Source organism: Pseudorca crassidens, chromosome 13, assembly GCF_039906515.1.
Source record: "Pseudorca crassidens isolate mPseCra1 chromosome 13, mPseCra1.hap1, whole genome shotgun sequence".
Classification (NCBI taxonomy): domain Eukaryota; kingdom Metazoa; phylum Chordata; class Mammalia; order Artiodactyla; family Delphinidae; genus Pseudorca; species Pseudorca crassidens.
In genome coordinates, this window is record NC_090308.1 from 60,154,988 (window position 1) to 60,177,017 (window position 22,030).

At 38.9% G+C, this 22,030-nt stretch overlaps 1 protein-coding gene across 2 annotated transcripts in view; it reads left to right on the forward strand.

Annotated features, from left to right (window-relative positions):
* Positions 1-21,579, forward strand: part of GPR63 (G protein-coupled receptor 63) — a 52,313-nt gene extending 30,734 nt beyond the window's left edge. The window contains exons 2-3 of one of the 2 annotated variants that reach the window (XR_010933801.1): positions 15,773-18,312; positions 19,418-21,579. Coding sequence is in view for 1 of the 2 variants with exons in the window: in XM_067702542.1 (XP_067558643.1) it covers positions 15,923-17,182 (1,260 nt within the window). In the remaining variant the exon portion in view is untranslated. Of the gene's footprint in view, positions 1-15,772 lie in introns of both variants that reach the window. The other variant, XM_067702542.1, reaches the window with a different exon arrangement.
* The last annotated feature ends 451 nt before the right edge of the window (positions 21,580-22,030 follow it).

The window sequence follows — 22,030 nt, forward strand, 5'->3', positions numbered from 1 at the left end:
GTAAAACAGTTATAAGTATACAAAAATGCAATGTTCCATCCTGCGTTTTTATGACTTTACATTATAAGCATTTCTCCATGTTTCTACAGTCTTAAGTAACACTTAAAGTGTCTGAATCATGTCTTACTGAGTTAACTAGGCCTCTAAATATTGGTCATTTAGGTTGAAAGAGCCTTAAAGAGCTGTCAGCATTTGGAGTATATGTGTGGGAATGGGAACTAGAAGCAGATGATTAGGAAAAGGAAATGTTCTTTCTTCTGGGTAGCTTTTTTTCCAAGTTTAAAATTCTCTCTAAATCCTGAAGTGTGAGGCAGTTCTGTTACTTTATTACAAGGATTCACAGAGGTGGGTATTTTACTTGGTGGGTAGTTATATGTAACAGAATGTATTTAATCCAAGAGAATCCCAGGTTACTTTTTTTTTTTAATTTTTGAAAAATTAAAATTTTTTTTATTTTTTTTAATACATCTTTATTGGAGTATAATGGCTTCACAGGGCTGTGTTAGTTCCTGTTGTACAACAAAGTGAATCAGCCATATGCATACGTATATCCCCATTACTTCTTAAAAATCAGTCTTCCTCACCATCTGGCCTTAGTGAAAGACCTAATAAAAACTTCCTACCAGATGCCTTGCTCCTGGGGAGAGAATGTCACTGTAACACAGCGGTAACTTGGGGTGGTGGTGTGCAGACAGTGCACTTGGAGCACAGAGACAAGGTGCTTAGTCCAATTTGCAGCCTTAAAAAAGGTACCTGGAGGGAATTCCCTGGCAGTCTAGTGGTTGGGACTCCGTGCTTTCACTGCCAGGGCCCCGGGTTCAATCCCTCGTTGTGGAACTAAGATCCTGTAACTCTCTGGCTCTTTACTTAGAGAACAGAAAACTGCCCTGAGGGTCAGATCCCACTGGGTACTTGACTTCGTCTATTCCCTGTATTACTATACTAATCTCTGTAGCTTGCTTCCCAAAGAGACAAGTAGATCAAATGTTTTAGTAAAGAAGTATAAAGGCAATGCTGTAGAATAAACTGTTTTTTTAAGGGTTTCACAAACAGAGAATAAAAGGAGACACTGGGTTATAAATATGATGAAAGAATTTAAAAAAATAATGACTCACTAGCTTTTTATGGAGTGTATACTATATACCAGGCTCTTAACTGGGTTTAAGGACACAGTGCTGAGCAAAAAGTATGTCACATCTCTGCCTTCCTAGAGTCTGTTCTCCAATTGGGGCAGGGGCGGGGCAGGCCTGTGCACAGGTATGGATCTAGGGATGCCATGGATAACTGTAAAGTGACTGCCAATGGAGTCTTATCACAGAGAAATACATGTAGAAATGAGACAATAGGACAGGAGTCGGGGGTTGGCTAGGTTTTGGCCAGAGAAGATTTCCACAGTAATAGAAGAGAAAGACTTCACAAAGCAAATGGGGAATGGGGATGGATGAATAGTTAGCAGGAGGCTGTTACCCATTTAGCAAATGTTTACTGAACGTGGACCATGCGGCAGGCACAGTCATAGGTGTTGGGAATCAGTTGTGAATAACCCAGGAAAAAATTACTGCCTCATGAGACTTGTTGGTAGTTTGGACCAGAGTGATGGCAGAGAGGTTCAAGAGAAGTGGCCTGAAAGGCAAAACATTTAGGAGTTAAAATGGACAGTTCTTGGGGGAAGGAATGAATTATAGCTGAGGGAGGAAGCTGTCAAGGTGACTCTTAGGTTTCTGGCTTGTATAACCAGATGGGTGGCAGCCCAGTCAGTGAACATGGGAACTCTGGTGTGGGATCACTTAGAGGGGGGAGAGACCACCCCCCTAAGTTTAATTTGGACATTTAAGGTTTGAGGTGCCTTTGAGATATCCAAGTGCAGATGTGAAGTGAACAGCTGGTTATGTGAGCCTGGAACTTAGAAGTAAGGTTTGGGCCGTTGGAACATATTTGTCAGGTGTCTGCATTCAGGCAGTAATCGAAGGAGTGGGTAGGGAGGAGATTACATATGGCATGAGAAGAAAAGAACCAAGCTTAAATCTTCTTTTTTTCTTTTTTATGTTTCTCAAAATCAGACTAAATTATATTGCTTTTAATTAGCATGTGGATTTCAATCTGAGTACCCATATACTCCCTTAGGTATAAAAAACAAAACAGAACAAAACTTGTTTTCACCCTTTGCTCTATGCAAGTAGTTTATAGGCAAAAAAAAGAGATATTCAAGTTTTAACACAGCAGTTATAGTTCTAGGCAAAGCTGTGATAAAAGATTCCAGGTCCATTACCTAATAAGACTTGGTATTTCCTTGAATTTATAATCAAACACCACTGTGAGAAACATCAATGGCAGGTTAAATAATGTGTCTGAATTATTCAAAAAGGCTGATGAAATTAAATTGGCCTGCATTTTCCCCAATAATAGTTTCAAGGCAGGTAAAGATTTCTCAGCGCAACAACGATCTAATGAATGTGAGCCAAAGACTAAGAATTAGAAATAGGAGACAAAAGGAAACGAGCAAAACCCATCACCCATGGGGCTCGTCATTTCTGTTGGTTTTTGTATTCCTAGAAAGGTTCCAGAAGGTTAATCTTCTATTAGCCACTTAAAAAATACATTTTCCTAGTTTTTAATTGTAATTAATTTACTTTTCTATTAAATGCTGATCTTTCTTGCCACTTGAGTTTCAGTTTTAATTGTCATCAGAAGTCGCTTAGACTATTTTCCTCTGAAACAAAGCCCTTGCTGATACTTAGTTTAATTTCTCCTTGGTGATTGTGGGGGAAAGTAACATGAATGCAAATAAATCCTCATGCTTAATAATCTAATTTTTAAAATGTCCATGGAAGAACTAAATGTTCCTTTGAACATTCTTGAGAAAAATGCTTCTTTTTTTGTGGTGAGTATTCTGGTTGGAATTAGAAATATATTAGGAATGGAACAGTGTTATAAATAGAACATTGCTATGATTCATACATAAAATGTGCGCATAGCATTTTTTTCCCTTTAGCTTTATTGCATATAGGTTTTAAGTTAGATATACCTTGAAAATATGTGAAATTTTGATGCAATGATGATTTTCTCTTTATAAAAATGACTTCAAATAAGGCTTCCCCTACCCCATCCACTCTACTTGATTGTTAAATATTTTCCTCTGGTTAGTTTGTTCAGAGCTTCCTTTTACTCTGTCTACAGATAAAACAAAAAATAATAATTCAACCCAAAAAAGTAGACATTGCTATAGTGATATAAATTTATTTGTAGACTGTTTTTCTAAATTTTAAAGCAGAATGCCCAATAAAGATGATTGCTTTTTTTTTTTTTTTTGCGGTACGCGGGCCTCTCACTGTTGTGGCCTCTCCCGTTGAGGAGCACAGGCTCTGGACGCGCAGGCTCAGCGGCCATGGCTCACGGGCCCAGCCGCTCCACGGCATGTGGGATCTTCCCGGACCGGGCCCCGTGTTCCCTGCATTGGCAGGCAGACTCTCAACCACTGTGCCACCAGGGAAGCCCAAGATGATTGCTTTTGTAAAAATGAAATCAAGTTGAAGTTTGGGCTGCTTCTGAGGTGAAATGCCTGGTTCTTTATTTCTGGCTCCCTGTAGAGAACTCAAGAGTAGACTGAGTGTATTTGCGTCCATCCTGGTATGTTCTTTGTCTACCATTCCCCTTTTCTAGTTAGAATCTCTAGACAAGTATTAAGGGCCTACTATAGGTAAAGAAGATGGATTTATGTGTGATGCATGGTCTCTTTCCTCTCTTAGTGTTAATTTTATTTCTTTCCTGAATGAGAGGAAAGATACGGGTGAAGGGAGGAATCCTTTGAGACCAAGTGAAATTTTTGTCTGAGAGTGTGGTGAGTATCAGAGAAGGACAGTGGTGTGATGCCTTTCCTCCTCCAGCATTGCCTGTGGCCCAGAGTGGGAGAGAGATGCTCAGTAACCCAGGATACGAGTGCTTCTTCTCTTAGGCATTTTCCTTTCCTTTAGATTTTTACTTTGCTCAAGACAAAAGCAGACAGTCTGAGTAAGGCCAATATTTCAAATTCTTACCTGTTTTTATTTTACTGTGCCAGTTATGAATTTGCTAGAACACTTCGGTTATCTTATCAGTCCTCTGCTGGTCTTTACTAGAGGCCAAATATGTATATACTTCACTCCTTAAGGGACAGAAGAGTTCTAGAACAGCAGCAGTTGTTTTAATTTCTCGACCTTCCCAGCAGCCTGGGCTCAGTGGACTCAAGGTCACCCTTTAGAGTGTGTACAGGGAGCTAGGACCCAGGGAGGTGGGAGGTGTCTGCTGGGAGCCCTGAGAAGTCTGAACCCAGGGCCTTCACTGGGCCCAGTTTGTCAAGAAGATCCACAAATTAGATGGCTTGCTTCTCTTCTCCATGGTTAAAGGGTGCTCTAAATGGTTATTGTGTTTTTAGCATCACTGGAGTACACAGCTTTGTGTTAGGGCTGATAGGTTATAAAGAAGATAGGCTGAATCCTGCGTCCTGTTTTATATAGGAAACAGTGAGCAAAGTTCCACAGAATAATAAAGATCAGTATTGGTTTAATGTGAAAAAAACTTTTAAAAAGCCAGAAGTAAAGAAGGAAAATATATTTTGCACCCTTATTTTCACACTAGAGAGGAAATCCTTTTTGTTAGTTTGATGTATGTTCTTCTGTCTATTGGTCTGCTTAAACATATACATTTACATGTACATACACACATGTACACGCATCTGCATACACACACAACTGGGAATATGTTGTATGTCATTCTGCAAGTTGATTTTTTCACTCAGTGTTTGTGAACATTCTCTGGTGTCACTATTATGGATTAGCTTATTGTCTGTGATAGATTGTGTGTACTATAATTCATTTAACTACTATTTTATTGATGATCATTTAGAAAGGGTCTAGTTTTTCACTCTTAAATAATCCTGCAATAAATATCCTTATCTTCATGTTTCTGCTTTTACTTCTATAATGTGGAATTCCAGACAGTGTTTAAATTGTGTATTTTTGATATTGAAAAATACTTCCTGTTTACCCTCCAAAAAGCTGAACAAGTTTATACTCCCACAAAGGTGTACAATAAAGGTATGACTTGCACAAAATAGTTGAAGTGCTGTAGAAAGATCCTGGTTATAATATGTTGTATTTTGATGGCACTTTGTATTTTATAATCCTCTTGCAACCTATCTTATTTAATTCCCACAAACACTGGGTGGAATGGTTTTATGTCTGCCTTTATAGGGATTGCGTTGAATCTGTGGCTAGCTTTGGGTAGTATGGATATTTTAATAGCACTCTTCCATCCATGAACTCAGGATATCTTTCCATTTCTCTGTCTTCTTAACAGTTTCTTTCATCAAAATCTTATGGTGTTTATTGTACAAATCTTTCACCTCCTTGGTTAAAGTTGTTGCTATTGTAAATGAGATTGCTTTCTCAATTTCTCTTGCAGGTAGTTTGTTGTTAATGTATGGAAACACAACTGATTTTGTGTGTTGATTTTGTATCCTGACACTTTACTGAGTTTATTTATTAGTTCTAATAGGATATTCTCTAAGATCATGTCATCTGCAAAAAGCAATGATTTTACTTCTTTCTTTCCAATTTGGATGCCTTTTATTTTTTTTCTTGTCTATTTGATGTGGCTAGGACTTTCTAGTACTATGTTGAATAAAGTAGTAAGAGTGGGCATCCTTGTCTTGTTCCTGATCTTAGAAGGAAGCCTTTCACTTTTGAGTGTAATATTAGCTGTGGGTTTGTCATATATGCCCTTTATTATGTTGAGGTACATTCCTTATATACCTAATTTATTTTGAGTTTTTATCATGAAAATATCTTGAATTTTGTCAAATGCTTTTTCTGCATCTATTGAAATGATCATATGATTTTTATCCTTCATTCTCTTAATGTTTGCATATGTTGAATCATTTTTGCATCCTAGGAATCTATCCCACTTGATCATAGTATATGATACTTTTAATGTGCTCTTGAATTCTGTTTGCTAGTATTTTGTTGAGGATTTTTGCATCTATGTTTATAAGGGATATTGGTTTATAAATTTTATTTTCTTGTAGTATCCTTGTCTGGCTTTGGTATCAGGGTAATGCTGGCCTTATAAAATGAGTTTGGAAGTATTCTTTCCTCTTCAATATTTTGGAAGAGTTTGAGAAGGATTGATATTAATTCTTTAAATGTTTGGTAGAATTCAGCAGTGAAGCCATCTGGTCCTGGCTTTTATTTGTTGGGAGATTTTAAATTACTGATTCAATCTCCCTGCTCATTATTGGTCTGTTCAGATTTTCTATTACTTTATGATTTAGTCTTGGTAAGTTGTATGTTTCTAGGAATTTGTCCATTTCTTCTGAATTATCTAGTTTGTTGGTATTTAATTCCTCATACTTAAAATGGGGATTATAATAGTAATAATCTCAGAGTTGCTATGAAATTTTTAAAAAGCTAATTTATATATATTAAAAAAGCTTAAGACATTCTTTCACACTCTACTTTCTAGAAAAACTCAGGAGGAAAGAAGTTATCCTCTTTCAGAATACAAATTCCTGCTTTGAGTACGGACTAAATATCTTGATATGCTTCTAAGTACTTAAAAACAAAATTCTAAATGTTCTCTTTTTGCATTTCTGCTGTTTTATTCCAAATGTGTAACTGAAAAGGTAGAGATTTTTAGCTTTCTGATTATTTTTCTCTGTATACATATGGGATATTCTGTGAAAGAAAGGAAGTACAGCTATTAAACATACTGATCTTATGATTGACAGTTTAATTTGATAAAATTATCCAGGATATGAGTGTATTCCAATGAGAACAAAGCGTTCCATGATGGAAGTAGTCCATGAAATCAACCTGCCACCAGATGGCTGGCGGGTGCCCCAGACAATGATGCCATATTCACTAAGTCAAGTTTTAGCCTCAGTGTTGTCAGATTAAGTACTAAGTGGCTGTAGCCAGATTCATTTTGGTGAGTGGAAATCCCATGTTGCTGAGCCGTGTACAACTTCCATCTGGACTTCCATGGCCACTTTGTTCATAATCCCTTTTGAGAACAAGAGTAGAGAAAAAGGTTGGTTGACCCCTGTAGAATGCATCATCTTCTCTACCAGATTATCTACCTCCTTATCTGTGAAGTTGCTATTTGGTGAGCATGTATATGGCCAGCCAAACCATTAGCTACTGTCCATGAATGAGTGTAGATCAGTACTTCTGACGTGTCTCTTTCAAAATGAACAACCAGGTACAGTAGGCCCTCTGTATTTGCTGGTTCTGCATCTGCAGATTCAACCGAGGGCCAGTCGAGAACACTTGGAAAAACATTCAGAATGTTTCAAAAAGCAAAACTTGAGTTTGCTGCACACCAGCTATTTACATAGCTTTTACATTGTATTTACAGCTATTTACATAGCATTTACATTGTATTAGGTGTTAAAAGTAATCTAGAGATGATTTAAAGTACACAGGAAAATGTGTGTGGGTTATATGCAAATACTATGCCATTTTATGTAAAGGACTTGAGCATCCTTGGATTTTGATATCCGTGGGGGTACTGGAACCAATCCCCTGGGATACCGAGTAATGACTATATACCATTCAAAGCTTTGCCCTCTGGGAAGTTTTCCCTCTGCCGTGACCTTAAGGGCTCCTGAGTGGGGCTGTTGTGTTACAACTCTTCACTCTTGGGTGGCACCAATATATTGTATAGAACCGTTTCTAAATCACGCCTGAATTTTTCTTCTTTAGTTAACTGGTTGGTCATAAGGAACTCGTCCTAGTGAGGCCACAGGTGACGTTTGAAGAGAGGATCAGTGTAGCAAGAATAAGAGCTATGGGAATATGAGCCACTTGCTTATGTTAACCTAACTGTGCTCATAGGACTTGCCAGGCCTGATTTCATATACACCTCTTCTGTTTAAGGTTGAAGAGCTCTGTGCATACCCAATTTTATGGCTTTGGAAGGTCAGATAACCCCGTTCACGTGAAATGCTCGCGCTCTGTAGCTTTGTTCAAAATCCCGAAGAGCTCTGTTCACCTATAAAAGGACTGCCAAATGCCATACTATGTAGCAGCCCCTATCTGCCACAGACATTTAAAACACCGGAGAAGCTGTTGGGTCATGTAGCCCAAGTGGCAAAGCAGCTGTCGTGGCACTCTGGACCTGTTGCTGAGCCTTCTCTTATTAAATGTCCCACTCAAACCTGGCAGCTTTGCAAGCTACTTAATAAGTGCGTTAGAATAACATACCCAAATAAGTATATGATGCCATCAAAATCCAAGAAGCCTACTAAGTTCTGTGCCTAATTTTTAGTGGTAGAAAGAGACATCTTGACCTACTACAAGATCCCTAGAAAGTTTACAAAGATGGTAGGTCAAATTTTTGTAGTAATCTTTCCCCACCTTTGGCACACCTGTGTTTTTCCAAGTATGGAGTAGTTACTAATTACTTCTCAGTCAGCACGTAATGGAAAGCATGACATTCTACAGAATGGAGAGGCAGTCAAGGTCCCTGTGGACTAGATTATGAGAGTGTGCTGGAGAGCTGATAGAACCCTGAGGTAGTGTAGTAGGGTGCCAGCTGGAGCCAAACTGCTCAGGCATTCTTTGCTAGCACATATAAAGAAAAAAATAATAATTTGCCCAATCAATAGCTGTGTACCAGACGCCAGGGAGTGTGTTTATTTATTCTAGCAAGGAAATCACATCTGGTACAGCATCTGCACCCTGCAAGATCCATCTGTTTTCTCTAATGCCAGATAGGCAAGTCGAATGTGGATGTTTTAGGAATGATCACCTTCGTCCTTTAAGTCTTTGATGATGACCCTAATCTCTGCAGTCTCTACAGGAACAAAGTGGTCTCCGGTTTTCATAGGTAGAGGTAGTGCTAGGAGTTTCACCTGGCCTTTCTTACATTATAGCCCTAACTCCACACGTCTGGGAACCAGTGAGGGAGTCTGCCAGCTGCTGAGTGTGTCGGTACCAACTCCACATTTCAGAACTGGGAAAATAATGATGGCATGAGTTCTGGGGTGAGTGGTAGCTGGAAGTGAGCACAGACTCCATTAATCATGTGACTTCTATAAGCCCCTACTCCGCATGGTGGAACACAGTACCATTTTGGGTCTCCAGGAACGAGAGTCATTTCAGAGCCATATCCAACAATCCCACAAAGTTCTGATTATTTCCCCTTCCTCAGTGTATACCCTGGTAATTTGTTGCAGGTTTTTTGGGGAAGGCTGGAAGATTTATAGTATAAATTTATAGCTGTGTAGCAAGGTCCTTCCTCGAAGGGGCCTGGCTTTCTTGAATACAAGAGGTTCTAGATCTGTGTCCGGGCTCAAGTTTGGGAATTGATTGAGGAGTTGCATTTTTCTGTATTATAGCTTTGCTGCTTATACAGATCAAGTAGCACTTGGTAGCTTTCTAACTATTTCTCTCTTAGAAACACCATGATCAAACACCAGTGATCTCTGCAGGTCAGACTATTCTGATTTCAGCTTTTGCTCGCTGCCCATTTTGATAATCGTGCTCACCTCATCTTTTGTTAAGTACTGTCACTGAGTCCCTGCCACTCTGAGATACTATCATCCCCATTCAATTTAGGAACCCATTTCTTGGATGACAACATTGCCCATTGTCATTCCTGGTCTTCAGAGAGTAGCTACTATAGAGCTCTTCAAGGATGCTGCTGGTCCTTTCAACCAGTGTGTCTCTCAAAGACTTGGTGAAGGCAGTGCGCTCTGGGTCCTACCAAGTGATGTAGTTATAAGTGGGTGAGCAGGTTGTACGTGATAAATCCAGTTCAGCATTCCTATCTGCTGAAGTCTTTGGATAGTTCCCTCTCCACCAAGGAGTTATGGCATCTCAGTTTCATGTAGTGTAGGTTACCTTGGGGACCAGGCTTCCGCCAACCAACTGAACATACTATTAGAGGCATTTTCAGCCGTTTGAGCTAGCACAGAGAATCCAGAATCTTGGTTTAGTGTGCCCATATCAATAAACTTGATCTGATCTAACAATATATTCCTTCTAAGCTGACTCAATACCCTCAGCATCCGTTTCCATACATACTCCCTGGTTTCTGTCTATGTAAATTGGAATTATCTTGCATATCTTTTGATATAAATGGTACTTCTTTCTAGGTCACAATTTATACCTCACACTGGATTCTGCTGGGACTTGATTCTGGTCGTAGCTCTACAAGCAAGAGAGGTAGATGGAGCAGGGTCCTTAGGAAGGGCAAAAGGCCCTTGCAAGATGCTATCTTAGGTGAGGCCCTTACTGATTTTTCAGGCAAAGAGAGAGCTAACCTCATTAGGCAAGGGAGGAAAGGCTATTACTATTGGTAAAGAAGACTGCAGCACAAGGTCCTAAGCCTCAGCTTCATCAAAATACCCATATATCTTCATCCCAATTTTCAGGCCCCTACTCCTTCCCAATCAGGCCCTAACTTTAACAGAAGAGACTCTGTAAGGTTGGGAATTCAATTTGCATTGTAACATTGCCACCCATAGGATTAGACTTTGATTTAGTTTTCAGAAATTCCATTTCTGGGGCAATAGGAGATAAAAGTTTTCTTTCACTGTTGTTGAAGAAGCTTTCTGGATCTTCATCTAATCCTTGTGCTTGGAATTTAAAGTTCTCAATTTAAGTTATTCTCTCCTCCAGAAATTCAAATTCCAGGCCCCACCCCAGACCACAGACTTAGAGACTCAGGGGGTGGGGCTCAGGAGTCTGTACTTTAACAGATGCTCCAGGTGATTCTTATATACCCTCAACTTTGAGAACCACTGATGTAGAACAACACCTTCAAAAGTCTCAGAGAAAATTATTTTCAGCTGAGAATTCTAAACTGAGACAATTAGTATGAACAAATAAAGACTTATTCAAACATACAGGACTCAAAATTTACCTCCCTTGTGTTCTTCCTTCAAAAGCAATTGGTTCCTGGAAAAGAAGGAATTGAACAGAAAGGAAGCAGTGAAGTGGAAGACAAAGGACCTAGGAAATATGGAAGCCAAGAGCCCAAGGCAGAAAGGAGGATTTCCAAGACGGTAGTAAAGAGATGTTTCTGGCTGGCATCTTTGTAACAGAGAGAAGTGTATCACTTCAGGGAGGGACATGAGGCCAAAAGAATGACTCCAAGATAAAAATGTAGTTGATAAATCTGACCTTCCAAAGTATAATACTTCTAGGTATAAAAATCTCTCAGGTGGGGCTTCCCTGGTGGCGCAGTGGTTGAGAGTCCGCCTGCTGATGCAGGGGACACGGGTTCATGCCCCGGTCCGGGAAGATCCCACATGTCGCGGAGCGGCTGGGCCTGTGAGCCATGGCTGCTGGGCCTGTGCGTCCGGAACCTGTGCTCCGCAGCGGGAGAGGCCACAGCAGTGAGAGGCCCGTGTACCGCAAAAAAAAAAAATCTCTCAGGTGGAGCAGGTAAAAAAATATTGATAGTTATTTTTAAAAATTGAAACTAAAAAGTAAATTATTTATTCTAGGAAATCCAAAATTTATACAAGAAAGAAAACATTATTTTAGCTTATCAGTAAATATACTATTAACCTAAATACATTAATAGAAACACTAACTTCTGTAATCCAAAATTTTCAAATGAAGATTTTGGTAGTATGAAGGGATGAGAAGTAAGTTAGGAGGTGCTGTGGTTGCTAAACCCTCATCCTAATAGGAAGTCAGGACATAATATACAATATTGATAAATCAAAAAGCAATTTCTTCATATTATTTAGATATATAAAGAATAAGTACTTTTGATAAAAACCTTTAAAATAATAAAAAATGACTGCCTCTAAGAACAAGTGGAATGGTGAAGGGTAGTACAGGATTTGACTGTCATTGAAAAACTCTTGATAATTTTTTAAGCAAAATTATGTACATATAATGTATAAATAAATATTAAAATGAGTAAAGAATTCTCTGATCTGACAAAGCATAATGCAAATAAATATAATTTACCGTATATGCATTGGCTGTGTGCAAAGCATAGTAGTCATAGAGGACAGTGAGATTTATAAAATCAGTCTCTGCCTTTTAGGAGCATATACTTTTTTCAGAGAATTGAAACAAATATCTAAAGCACTGGAATTGCAGATAAGACTAAAGGACGAAGACCAGGGGAATTCTACAACCTCCACTGCCCATTCCAGCCTGTGAAGCCCCAGTAATTGTGAAATTCTGGCGTACCCCAAACATAAAACACTTGTGTCATCAATCTGATTGCCCCAGTGTTGTTTCTGTAGATGCTATAAGACAAGAGAAAGAATCATAAATTCAATCACTTCTGCCATACGTGAGTTACGTGTGTACATACATGTGAGGTGTGTGTATATATGTATGTGTGTATGAATATATACACATATATATAAACCTTCACATACAATTTTAATTTTTTTCTTAGAATATGTAACGAGAGTTTCTGACAAATGGCAAATAAAGACTAGCCTAGATTAAACATTAGGACTGTTAAGCAAGTATTACTGACCTGAGCTAATTTTCTACTGTTCTTATGTTGCTACTGTCCCATTTCCTGTGGAAGTACAAATTTTAAGTATAAGGCTTTTATTTAGTCTTCTGTGAAATTCAAAGAAACTGCAGGTCACAATGGTATTTGATGAGAATACCTAAGAGGAAAAAATCTTTCAACATAGTTACAATGAGTATTCAAAAGCTCTGCTTTGGTTATTACACTTTGCAGTGAGAAAAGAAAGGCCAGAGAATATTTCTATTCTGGTAGCCAGGAGTACAGTGAATGAAGAGCATGTACAGATACCAGGGCAAAGGCATTATTAACTTCATGTATGTTACGTTTCCTGTTATTAGAAATTCCAGTTCTTTTCCTTAATGTTTAACTACAACATTGCTTTTGTTTAATCCTTTTATAGATTCTTTATATATTTGGAAAATTTACCATTTCTATTTAATGAGCACTGAAAAACTGATTGGAAGCTCTGTGTGTGTGGGTTGGCCTTGATAGTGGGTGGGCTTCAGTATCCAGGATAACTGGGCACCAAACTGTCATGTTTCTTGGGACACCATCAAGTGTTAGTATCTAGAATTTTTTCCTCTAGGGCTTTTTAAGTTACTGGAAAAGACGAGTCCTTCAGTCCTGCATGGTAGCATATGCCTGGCTGCTGGCTGTCTGGGAACAGGGTGGAGATGGGGGCTAGGTTCTCATACTGAATGTGCAGACATTCATCCAGTCCTGCTGTGTTCAGCCCTGCACCAATATGCTAAAGTTTAGTGCTTATCAGGTTCAGTTGTGCCAGCGACTTGGGCTACCGGCACAGGAGTGCGTGCTTTCATGTGGTTGCTGGAGGAGAAGACCCCCGAGCCTGGAGTGGGGTTCCGATGGCTCTGTGTATAGATTTTTCAATTTCCCAGTTTTCAGCCACACCTACACTTACTGTGGTAACTGGTACCTCCTAATCCAGAGCTTCTCTGGGGATCTACAGGGTGCTTCAGCTTCTTCTAAGCATATTTCTGTGTAAGTATTGAAGATAAAAAGTTCTCTGTTCTACTTTGTTCAGTTACCACACCACCATCTGCCTTTTGCTTTGAAACATTTAAAAAAATCTCTTATCTATTGATGTATCTTTCATTCATACTTCTTGTCCTTTTGAGTTGTGCATTTTATTTTTAAAAATCCCTTTACTGTCATTTCAGTGTAATTTTGAGGTGGTGGTTCGGTCCTGTTTAACCAGAATTCCAGGAACCGTTTGTTCATCACTGTCTCTCCAGTGCCTGGCTCATAGTAGGCTCTGAAATAAATATTTGATGGGTGAATAATTGAGTGACTTGAGTTAGAAGTTTTTACAATGGCAGTAAAATGTTGTGACTATATATACACATGTAACAAGCTTAAAAAGCATCTTTTAAATTATAGTTTTGTTTTGGCTCCGTTCCATTTTTTGTTTTAGTTCCTCAACATGGTCGAGAAAACTAAGTGTTTTAAAGTGTGTGCTACCTTCAGGATGGATATGTTGGTTTACTTGGTCAAGCACAGTTATCACTGTTACCTTAGGCTTAATATACACATTTGCCTAAGGTACACATTTATAATTTTTCTCTAGAGATAGAATCGTATTGAGGCTGATTTATGTAGTAAGCACCGTCTTTATTCTTATTTGTATGTATATTTAGGTAGTTATAAAGAGACTTGTGGTGATTATGGTGTAAAGCTACCACTGCCCCTTTTTCCATTGGCCCTTTGTGGTTAATAAAGTTTGGGAGTCACTGGATTAGTGGGGCATCTTATCCAGGTATGTTTTTCATTTCAAAGTGAACATGTGAGGATGGATAACATATAGTAGAGACAAAGAAATTAAGCTATAACAGTGAAAGTGTATAGTACAGTTAATATTTTGAACAAACAGATGAATATTCTCCTCCTTCACAAGGTTAGCCCTGGACCACAAATTGGGGATTGTAGATATGAGTATAGTAGAGAGCCCGTGATTTGGCTATAGTCCTGGATCTTGGGTCTTGTAAATGGGATGCTTCTACTCTCAATACTATAGGAAATGAATACATGAACTTTTAGCATTTACCCCTAAGATCAATGAGTAATTGTAAATTCAAATAATGAGAAAATTACAGCATTGTCTTAAACTACTGTGCACCCCCCCCCCCCCCCCAGTCTTAGGGATTTATTAAAGGAATCTACCCAGAAATCCAAAGACAGTTCTTTCTAATTAAAGAGATTAAAGCTACCTCTTCAGTAAAGAAGTAAGAACCTACATAACAGAAGTGGGTTAGGAAGATAGTAGATTAAGGAAGTCCTTTACAGAGAACTCCAGGGTCGCAGAAATTAAGAAGTTGGGGGTTAGGATAAGAGAAAGGTGATAAACTTTTTGGAGCAAGAAAACGAAATGTTTTCTAGAATGCATTATTCACGCCTGAATGTTTTCCTAGTCATCTTCTTTAGAATCCCCATCTTTATTTCTTGGTTGACATCTATCAAGTTGCTGACATACAAGGCTTAGGGAGAAGAAATTGAGAAGGTAGAAGTATTTGTATCAGAAAATAAAGGGTGGAAATGGGTGCATGGGAAAGAAGAGAGAATAGGAGAAGCAAAGAGAGCTTTAGAAAAGAAAGGAAGTCTTAAAAATATGACCAAGACGTTTTAGAGATAATTTTTCTTCTCTTCTTGAATAACTTCTCCAGTAGTTATGTGGTGGGATTTCTGGGAAGAAACACTTACAAATAAAATAGAAAGCCAGGAAACTGTTTCAGACCCTTCACTGGAAATAACCTAGTGCCTACTTGTGAAAGTGTTAAAGCAAAAGTGTCTGATTATCATGTGTTAAATAGGATACTGATTTCAAGGTTCTTTGCCGACTAGTTTTGTGCTAATGTAAAAATGGAATATGAACCTGTACCAAAGATCTATCAAGAATACTCTCAGGAGAACCATTATTAATAAAATCTGTATTAATAGTGACTGTGGAAAGGCTATGCTGCTCCTGGAAATTTAAAAGAAAAATTAACTGTAAAGTTATAATTTTTGCCTTTAAGGCAGTAATACATTTTCATTCTTTTCACTTTAACTTTATACATGAATGTCATGAAATTTCCATTGTAGTTGACTAAAAATGAAACAACAGAACTACAGTACTTTAGTGATGACTAGGCTAGAGACTTAAATGTTTTTAAAGGGTTAAAAAAAGCAGAAAACTGGTCCTTCATGATGAAAAGTAAGAAGTCAAATGTTATTTACAAAACTCATTCCCATTCATTTTTTTGTGTTTTGGGCTTGTTTTCAGGCAAAAGGACTCCTATGGAAGATGGAAGTCTTTGTGCGTTTTCCAGAGTGTGTTTCCAAGCCCATCAGTTAAACATGATACTGCTGCTCTGTGTTGAAATACTTGAAGAACACCTACATCTCTGCCGGCGCCTTCCATCCTGCCGAAACCATGGTATTCTCTGCAGTGTTGACTGCGTCCCATACCGGGGCATCCAACACAACATTCGTAGTTTATGAAAACACCAACATGAATATTACGGTCCCTCCACCATTCCAGCATCCCGACATGGGTTCGCTGCTTAGATACAGTTTTGAAACCATGGCTCCCACCGGGATGAGTTCCTTGACACTGAATAGTACAGCTGTGCCCCCAACACCAGCGGTTTTAAAGAGCCTAAACTTGCCTCTCCAGATCATCCTTTCTGCTATAATGATATTTATTCTGTTTGTGTCTTTTCTTGGGAACTTGGTTGTGTGCCTCATGGTTTACCAAAAAGCTGCCATGCGCTCCGCCATTAACATCCTCCTGGCCAGCCTGGCTTTTGCAGACATGTTGCTTGCCGTTCTGAACATGCCCTTTGCCTTGGTCACCATTCTTACCACCAGATGGATTTTTGGGAAATTCTTCTGTAGGGTATCTGCCATGTTTTTCTGGTTGTTTGTGATAGAGGGAGTAGCCATCCTGCTCATCATTAGCATCGATAGGTTTCTTATTATAGTCCAGAGGCAGGATAAGCTGAATCCATATAGGGCTAAGGTTCTCATTGCAGTTTCTTGGGCAACTTCTTTTTGTGTAGCTTTTCCTTTGGCAGTAGGAAACCCTGACCTGCAGATACCTTCCCGAGCCCCGCAGTGTGTGTTTGGGTACACAACCAATCCAGGTTACCAGGCTTATGTGATTTTGATTTCTCTCATTTCTTTCTTCCTACCCTTTCTGGTGATACTGTATTCGTTCATGGGCATACTCAATACCCTTCGGCACAATGCCTTGAGGATCCATAGCTACCCCGAAGGTATATGCCTCAGCCAGGCCAGCAAACTGGGTCTCATGAGTCTACAGAGACCCTTCCAGATGAGCATTGACATGGGCTTTAAAACACGTGCCTTCACGACCATTTTGATTCTCTTTGCTGTCTTCATTTTCTGCTGGGCCCCATTCACCACTTACAGCCTTGTGGCGACGTTCAGCAAGCACTTTTACTATCAACACAACTTTTTTGAGATTAGCACCTGGCTACTCTGGCTCTGCTACCTCAAGTCTGCATTGAACCCACTGATTTACTACTGGAGGATTAAGAAATTCCATGACGCCTGCCTGGACATGATGCCTAAGTCCCTCAAGTTTTTGCCGCGGCTCCCTGGCCACACAAGGCGACGGATACGCCCCAGTGCTGTCTACGTGTGTGGGGAACATCGGACGGTGGTGTGAATATTGGAACTGCCTGACGTTTTGGGTGATGGTTGTTCTTTATCTGACTTCGAATTTTTTTCTCGTGGCTTCTCCACTTAAACTATATTGTTTTTCATAGGGTGTGTGTGTGTGTGTGTGTGTGTGTGTGTGTGTGTGTGTGCAGTGTGAAGAAAGAATGGTGATTAGTTACAAGTCTGTTACCAAGGATACACAATAGGGAAGTGATCACACGTGTTACCTCCAGGGTTCAAGAGAAATCCTTGACTTAGGGTGGGGGGATGGTTTTCTGTTCCTTTGATTGATTTTGTTTTTCTAGTAGGAATCAGGATTGTGCTTTATTGAGCCTGCAGTTACAGTGAATTGTAGCTATTCTGTATGCTGCTAAGATGCTTTGTCGAGTTTATCAATTATTTTTTTCTGGAAGAGAAGACACTGCTGCTTTTTGCCATCACATTGGAGCCAAAAACAACATACATCTCAGTAGATAAATATTTAGTTTTATTTAAAAAAATAACCCAAGGGGGTTAGTGACATTCTAAAGGTCATGAATATTTACTTTGGTGCACTTTAAGAAACAATGTACAGACTAATTCAGTCATGTTTTTCAGAATTGTTTTTATACATGACATGTTGTGCTTCAGAAAACATTGCATTATTTCTAGGAAGATAGTTTTTTAAAAATGTTTTGTCTGTATGTACAGTTTTAAAGGAGGGAACATAAAAATGAAGAACTTTTTCTAAGCACAATAGTGATTCTTTGGAGCGGTAGGGCAGAGTTGAGATAGAGCACCCTTGCGAATTTCAGTGGGATGCAGTGAGGCTGTGGCTGGTGCGGGCTGTGGCGATTCCTTTTACCCAAGGATTCTCTGAGTCCAGTGGGGAGAAGGGCACCATTTACTAGACGTCTGCCATGTGCCAGGCCCTGTGCATCATTTTATCCTCACAGCATCCTGTGAGGGAAGTGTTATTTCTTCCTTTTTGCAGATGAAGAAGGCAAGTCTCAGAGAGACTAAAACCCTGCCCAAGGTTCGTGGTAGAGCTGGGATCCAAAACTCTGTCCGAGTCCTGAGACTGCATTTCTACTGTACCACACGGACACCTCGTTCAGGTTCAGGTTTGGACGTTTCAGAGTCAAGAGGGAACTATGTGTATCCTTTCATTTTCTTTTAGACTAAAACCTTCTTTTTAAAAATAGCTTCATTTTTTGTATTACCAAAAGAAATGTGAAACCATTACAGAAAGTCTGGAAAATAGAAAAGAAAAAATAAAATCATTTATAACTACCTTTTTAGAGCGGAACTAAAAATCTTAGGTAAGTAAGGGTATAAGGAAATAAGGGCAATTTTTTGGTTTGCAAAACAAGTGACAATGACTGAGAAGTTAAATACAGCTGTATATAGGTCTTTGCCCTGTGGGTTTAGATGTTACCAGTTGTCCAGATGTGTTTCTCAATGTTCTGGGCAGAACAGCATTGTTGCCCCAGTGCTTGCCCAGAGCAGAGATGGCTATTGAAGAATGTGAATGTGCTCAGAGGTATGTCTCCTGTAAAGAGGTGAAGATAAGCCCTGGTCTGAGCCTAGAGCAAGTTTTCATTAAGGCAGGTCTGGGGTTTCAGATTATTTATCTCTTGATGATGTTCTGCCTCTCCCCCACCCCAGGTGCAACCAGGGCCTTTGGTGCCCTTCTTTCTCTAATCATGAGAACACGTTATAAAACATCCCCCGGGGATGGAGCTGCAGACTATGGCCATAGTGCTGAAAGTGTAGCCTCTTGGCTACATCATGGGCTTTATAAATAGGCAAGTTAACCTTGAACATTTTTTTGATTTATAGCATGTTTTCAGAATTATAGTGCTTTGTGACCAGTGGGAAATTAGCCACTTTTCTTCAGTTGTACAACCAGAGAGTTGGACTAGATGAATCTTCAAGGTCTTGTCCAACTCTAATGTGAGAGTAGAGATTTTTTTTTTTTTTCTGCGGTACGCGGGCCTCTCACTGTTGTGGCCTCTCCCGTTGCGGAGCACAGGCTCCGGACGCGCAGGCTCAGCGGCCATGGCTCACGGGCCCAGGCGCTCCGCGGCATGTGGGATCCTCCCGCATCAGGGCACGAACCCGCGTCCCCCGCATTGGCAGGCGGACTCTCAACCACTGCGCCACCAGGGGAGCCTGAGAGTAGAGATTTTTAAAGAGCCCAGCTGATATCAACTTCACTCTTTTGTCTCCAGTATTATTTTTTTACATTTTACTTCATCAGATGTTTCTTAAAATTGAATATCTGAAGAGCATATGGCACCATATCAGGAATCAGGACTTTGGAAGGTGGACGTCATCATGAAAGACCTGGGAAACTCTGCTCTTGAGGCGGTTGTCATGGTATTGGAACTCATTTTCCAGTTAACTTCTCTTTTGGGATTCAAGCATGTTATTCAATATGTTGTTTTGAGATCATCTTCTGATGATACTCGCCTACCTCTTTGGTTTCTAATTTATATTATTCACAGGCAAAATTGCTTTTATCCATAGGAATCTTACAGAACATAAACACTGTAGTAGATATTAGTAACACATTGAAGTGTATCATGCTTTCCACTTCCAATATAAACTAGATTTCAGGCAGAAATTAATAAGTATATTTGAAATTAGACTTTCTCTGAGGAAAGTCAGCATGATCTGTATTCATCTTACATATTGGCTGTAGGTCTTGAGACTCCTTTTGTGGTTGGAGCTGAAACTGAGCTTTTGTTTTCTTTGTCCTATTTTTATGAGCAATCCTTAGGTACTTTAGTGCTGCCTGGTAGGCAGTGCATCGTTTGGTGAGAGCTCTGGGGTGCCTGCTAAGAGGCTCAGTGTTTGTGAAAGACAACCGTGAGGGGCCTTTGTGAGAATTCAGCAACCACACTGAATAGCAGTTCTCTTTACACTGGATCGTCTTGATCAGATGACAGTTTACAAACCATTTTGAACGTTTTTATCATGTATACATTTTGAAAGCTTTAAAAAAAAAGTACTGTGGTGTACCTTTGAAAAATTTAGGTGCAGTATCGTATGTTGCCTATTCTCCTACATTTGTCTGAGGGAAAAAAAATACCACTACTAGTTGTAACCACTGGCTGACAAAATCAGAAATGGTTTTGGTTTTGTTTTTCCTTCTGGTGAATAAGTAAGAAGCAGGAAAGAGAGAATGAAATATTTGTGGTCAAAGAAAGAGTCAAAAGAAATCCCCAATAGTCTGCAAGAGTGACATTCCAACTTTCATATGAATTTGTGTCTAAGTATTCCCGGGGGGCTTGTTAACAGTACAGATCCCCAGGGCCCCCAGAGGGTCTGAGACTGGGCCCACAAATGCACACTTTTATTTTGTTGAGTATTTGGCCTGATGCTGATTCAAGTGGTCTCTGGGGCATACTTCAAAGAAACACTCCTGTGGAAAATATATCCACTTAAATATTGTCTGTTTTATCCAAAAAATGTTTGTTTTGTGTTGGAAGCCATTATCTCCTAGTGCATGGATAATGCGCATTGAGAGGAAAGCCTGTAATTGTGCCTAATTTGCTGCCACTCGTATTAGTGCTGGATCACGCCAGTGTCAGCTTTACCGTCTTTCAACTGGCAAAATTCTGATAAACCATGTAGTTTCACAGAAGAGCAAAAAAGGTGACTTAATATTTGAAAGTCATGATTTTCAGGAGTCTGATTCCTCTAATATTTTCTTTTCTCATAGAGAGGTATCTTTATTGTACGTATCCTCCCAAAGCGTATGAGGGGAATGCAAAGATTCATCCAATTCCTATTGCTGTGCTTATGCCAGCTGTGTTCAATGGAAGCATGAAGAACATAAAATAACCATTTTAATCTATGTATTTCAGTTGCTGACAAGGATATTTAACTTAATCTTGATCTTTGCTTTTGTTTACATGACAATATTTATGTATATATCACAGGAAAAATGTTCACTTGCTTGACATTTTACTCTTCCATGATTTTTAGTTTATGTTTAAAGGACTGTTTAATTCAAATTTATTTTCACAACCATAGTCTTCATTGAAAACTCGATTTTTATAATAATAAATGAAAACGTCAAAGCACATGTTTGTTATTACAAGTAAATGGTAATACAGTTCTTAGATATATATTGGTACTAGTCCTTTGTAATTTAAATTAATTTATTTTACAATAGTACCTAACCTATATGAAAAAACCTCTTTGAATTTTGGGTTGCAATATTCAAAATCAAAATGTATGATTATTTGTGCATATTCTTATTACAACCAGGAAAAGAGCTCCCAATAAGAAAATGAATAAATGTTTAACATTTCTAAAAGTGAAGTTTTTTTAAAAGGACTGCTTCATTTATCTTAGAAAAAATTGTCATGAATGATACTTTTTGTTAAATTAAAATCTGAGTTTAGTTTCAAATCCTGCTTCCTTTGGGTTTTTATTTTCAAATTAGCTTTTAAAGCCTGTATGTGTATTCTAGTTTTAGAAATTCTCAGAGTAATTAAGGATGAAATGAAACTTGGCAAAAGACTATCAGTATTAAGAGACAGTTTTAAGACATTCTGTCTAGGAGAGTTATAAAAATTTTCCTGCTAAGTCATTTGAAATTAGATTGTCACTGGCAAAGCAGTGACAATGTTTGCCTCTATCTTGATGAAATGATTTCTTATTGCACTTCCTTTTCTAAAATCTAAGGCCTTTCTAAAACCTACTTTTAAATCTTAAGGAAATATTTATTTTTATATGAGTTTCAACTTTTTTGCCAATTAGACATGAGGGTTTTATTTTCTCTTTTTCACTTATATGCAATAGCTAAATATATTTATTTTTAAATTATAAAAGGTTGATTTACAAAGGAAGGTTGTTATTG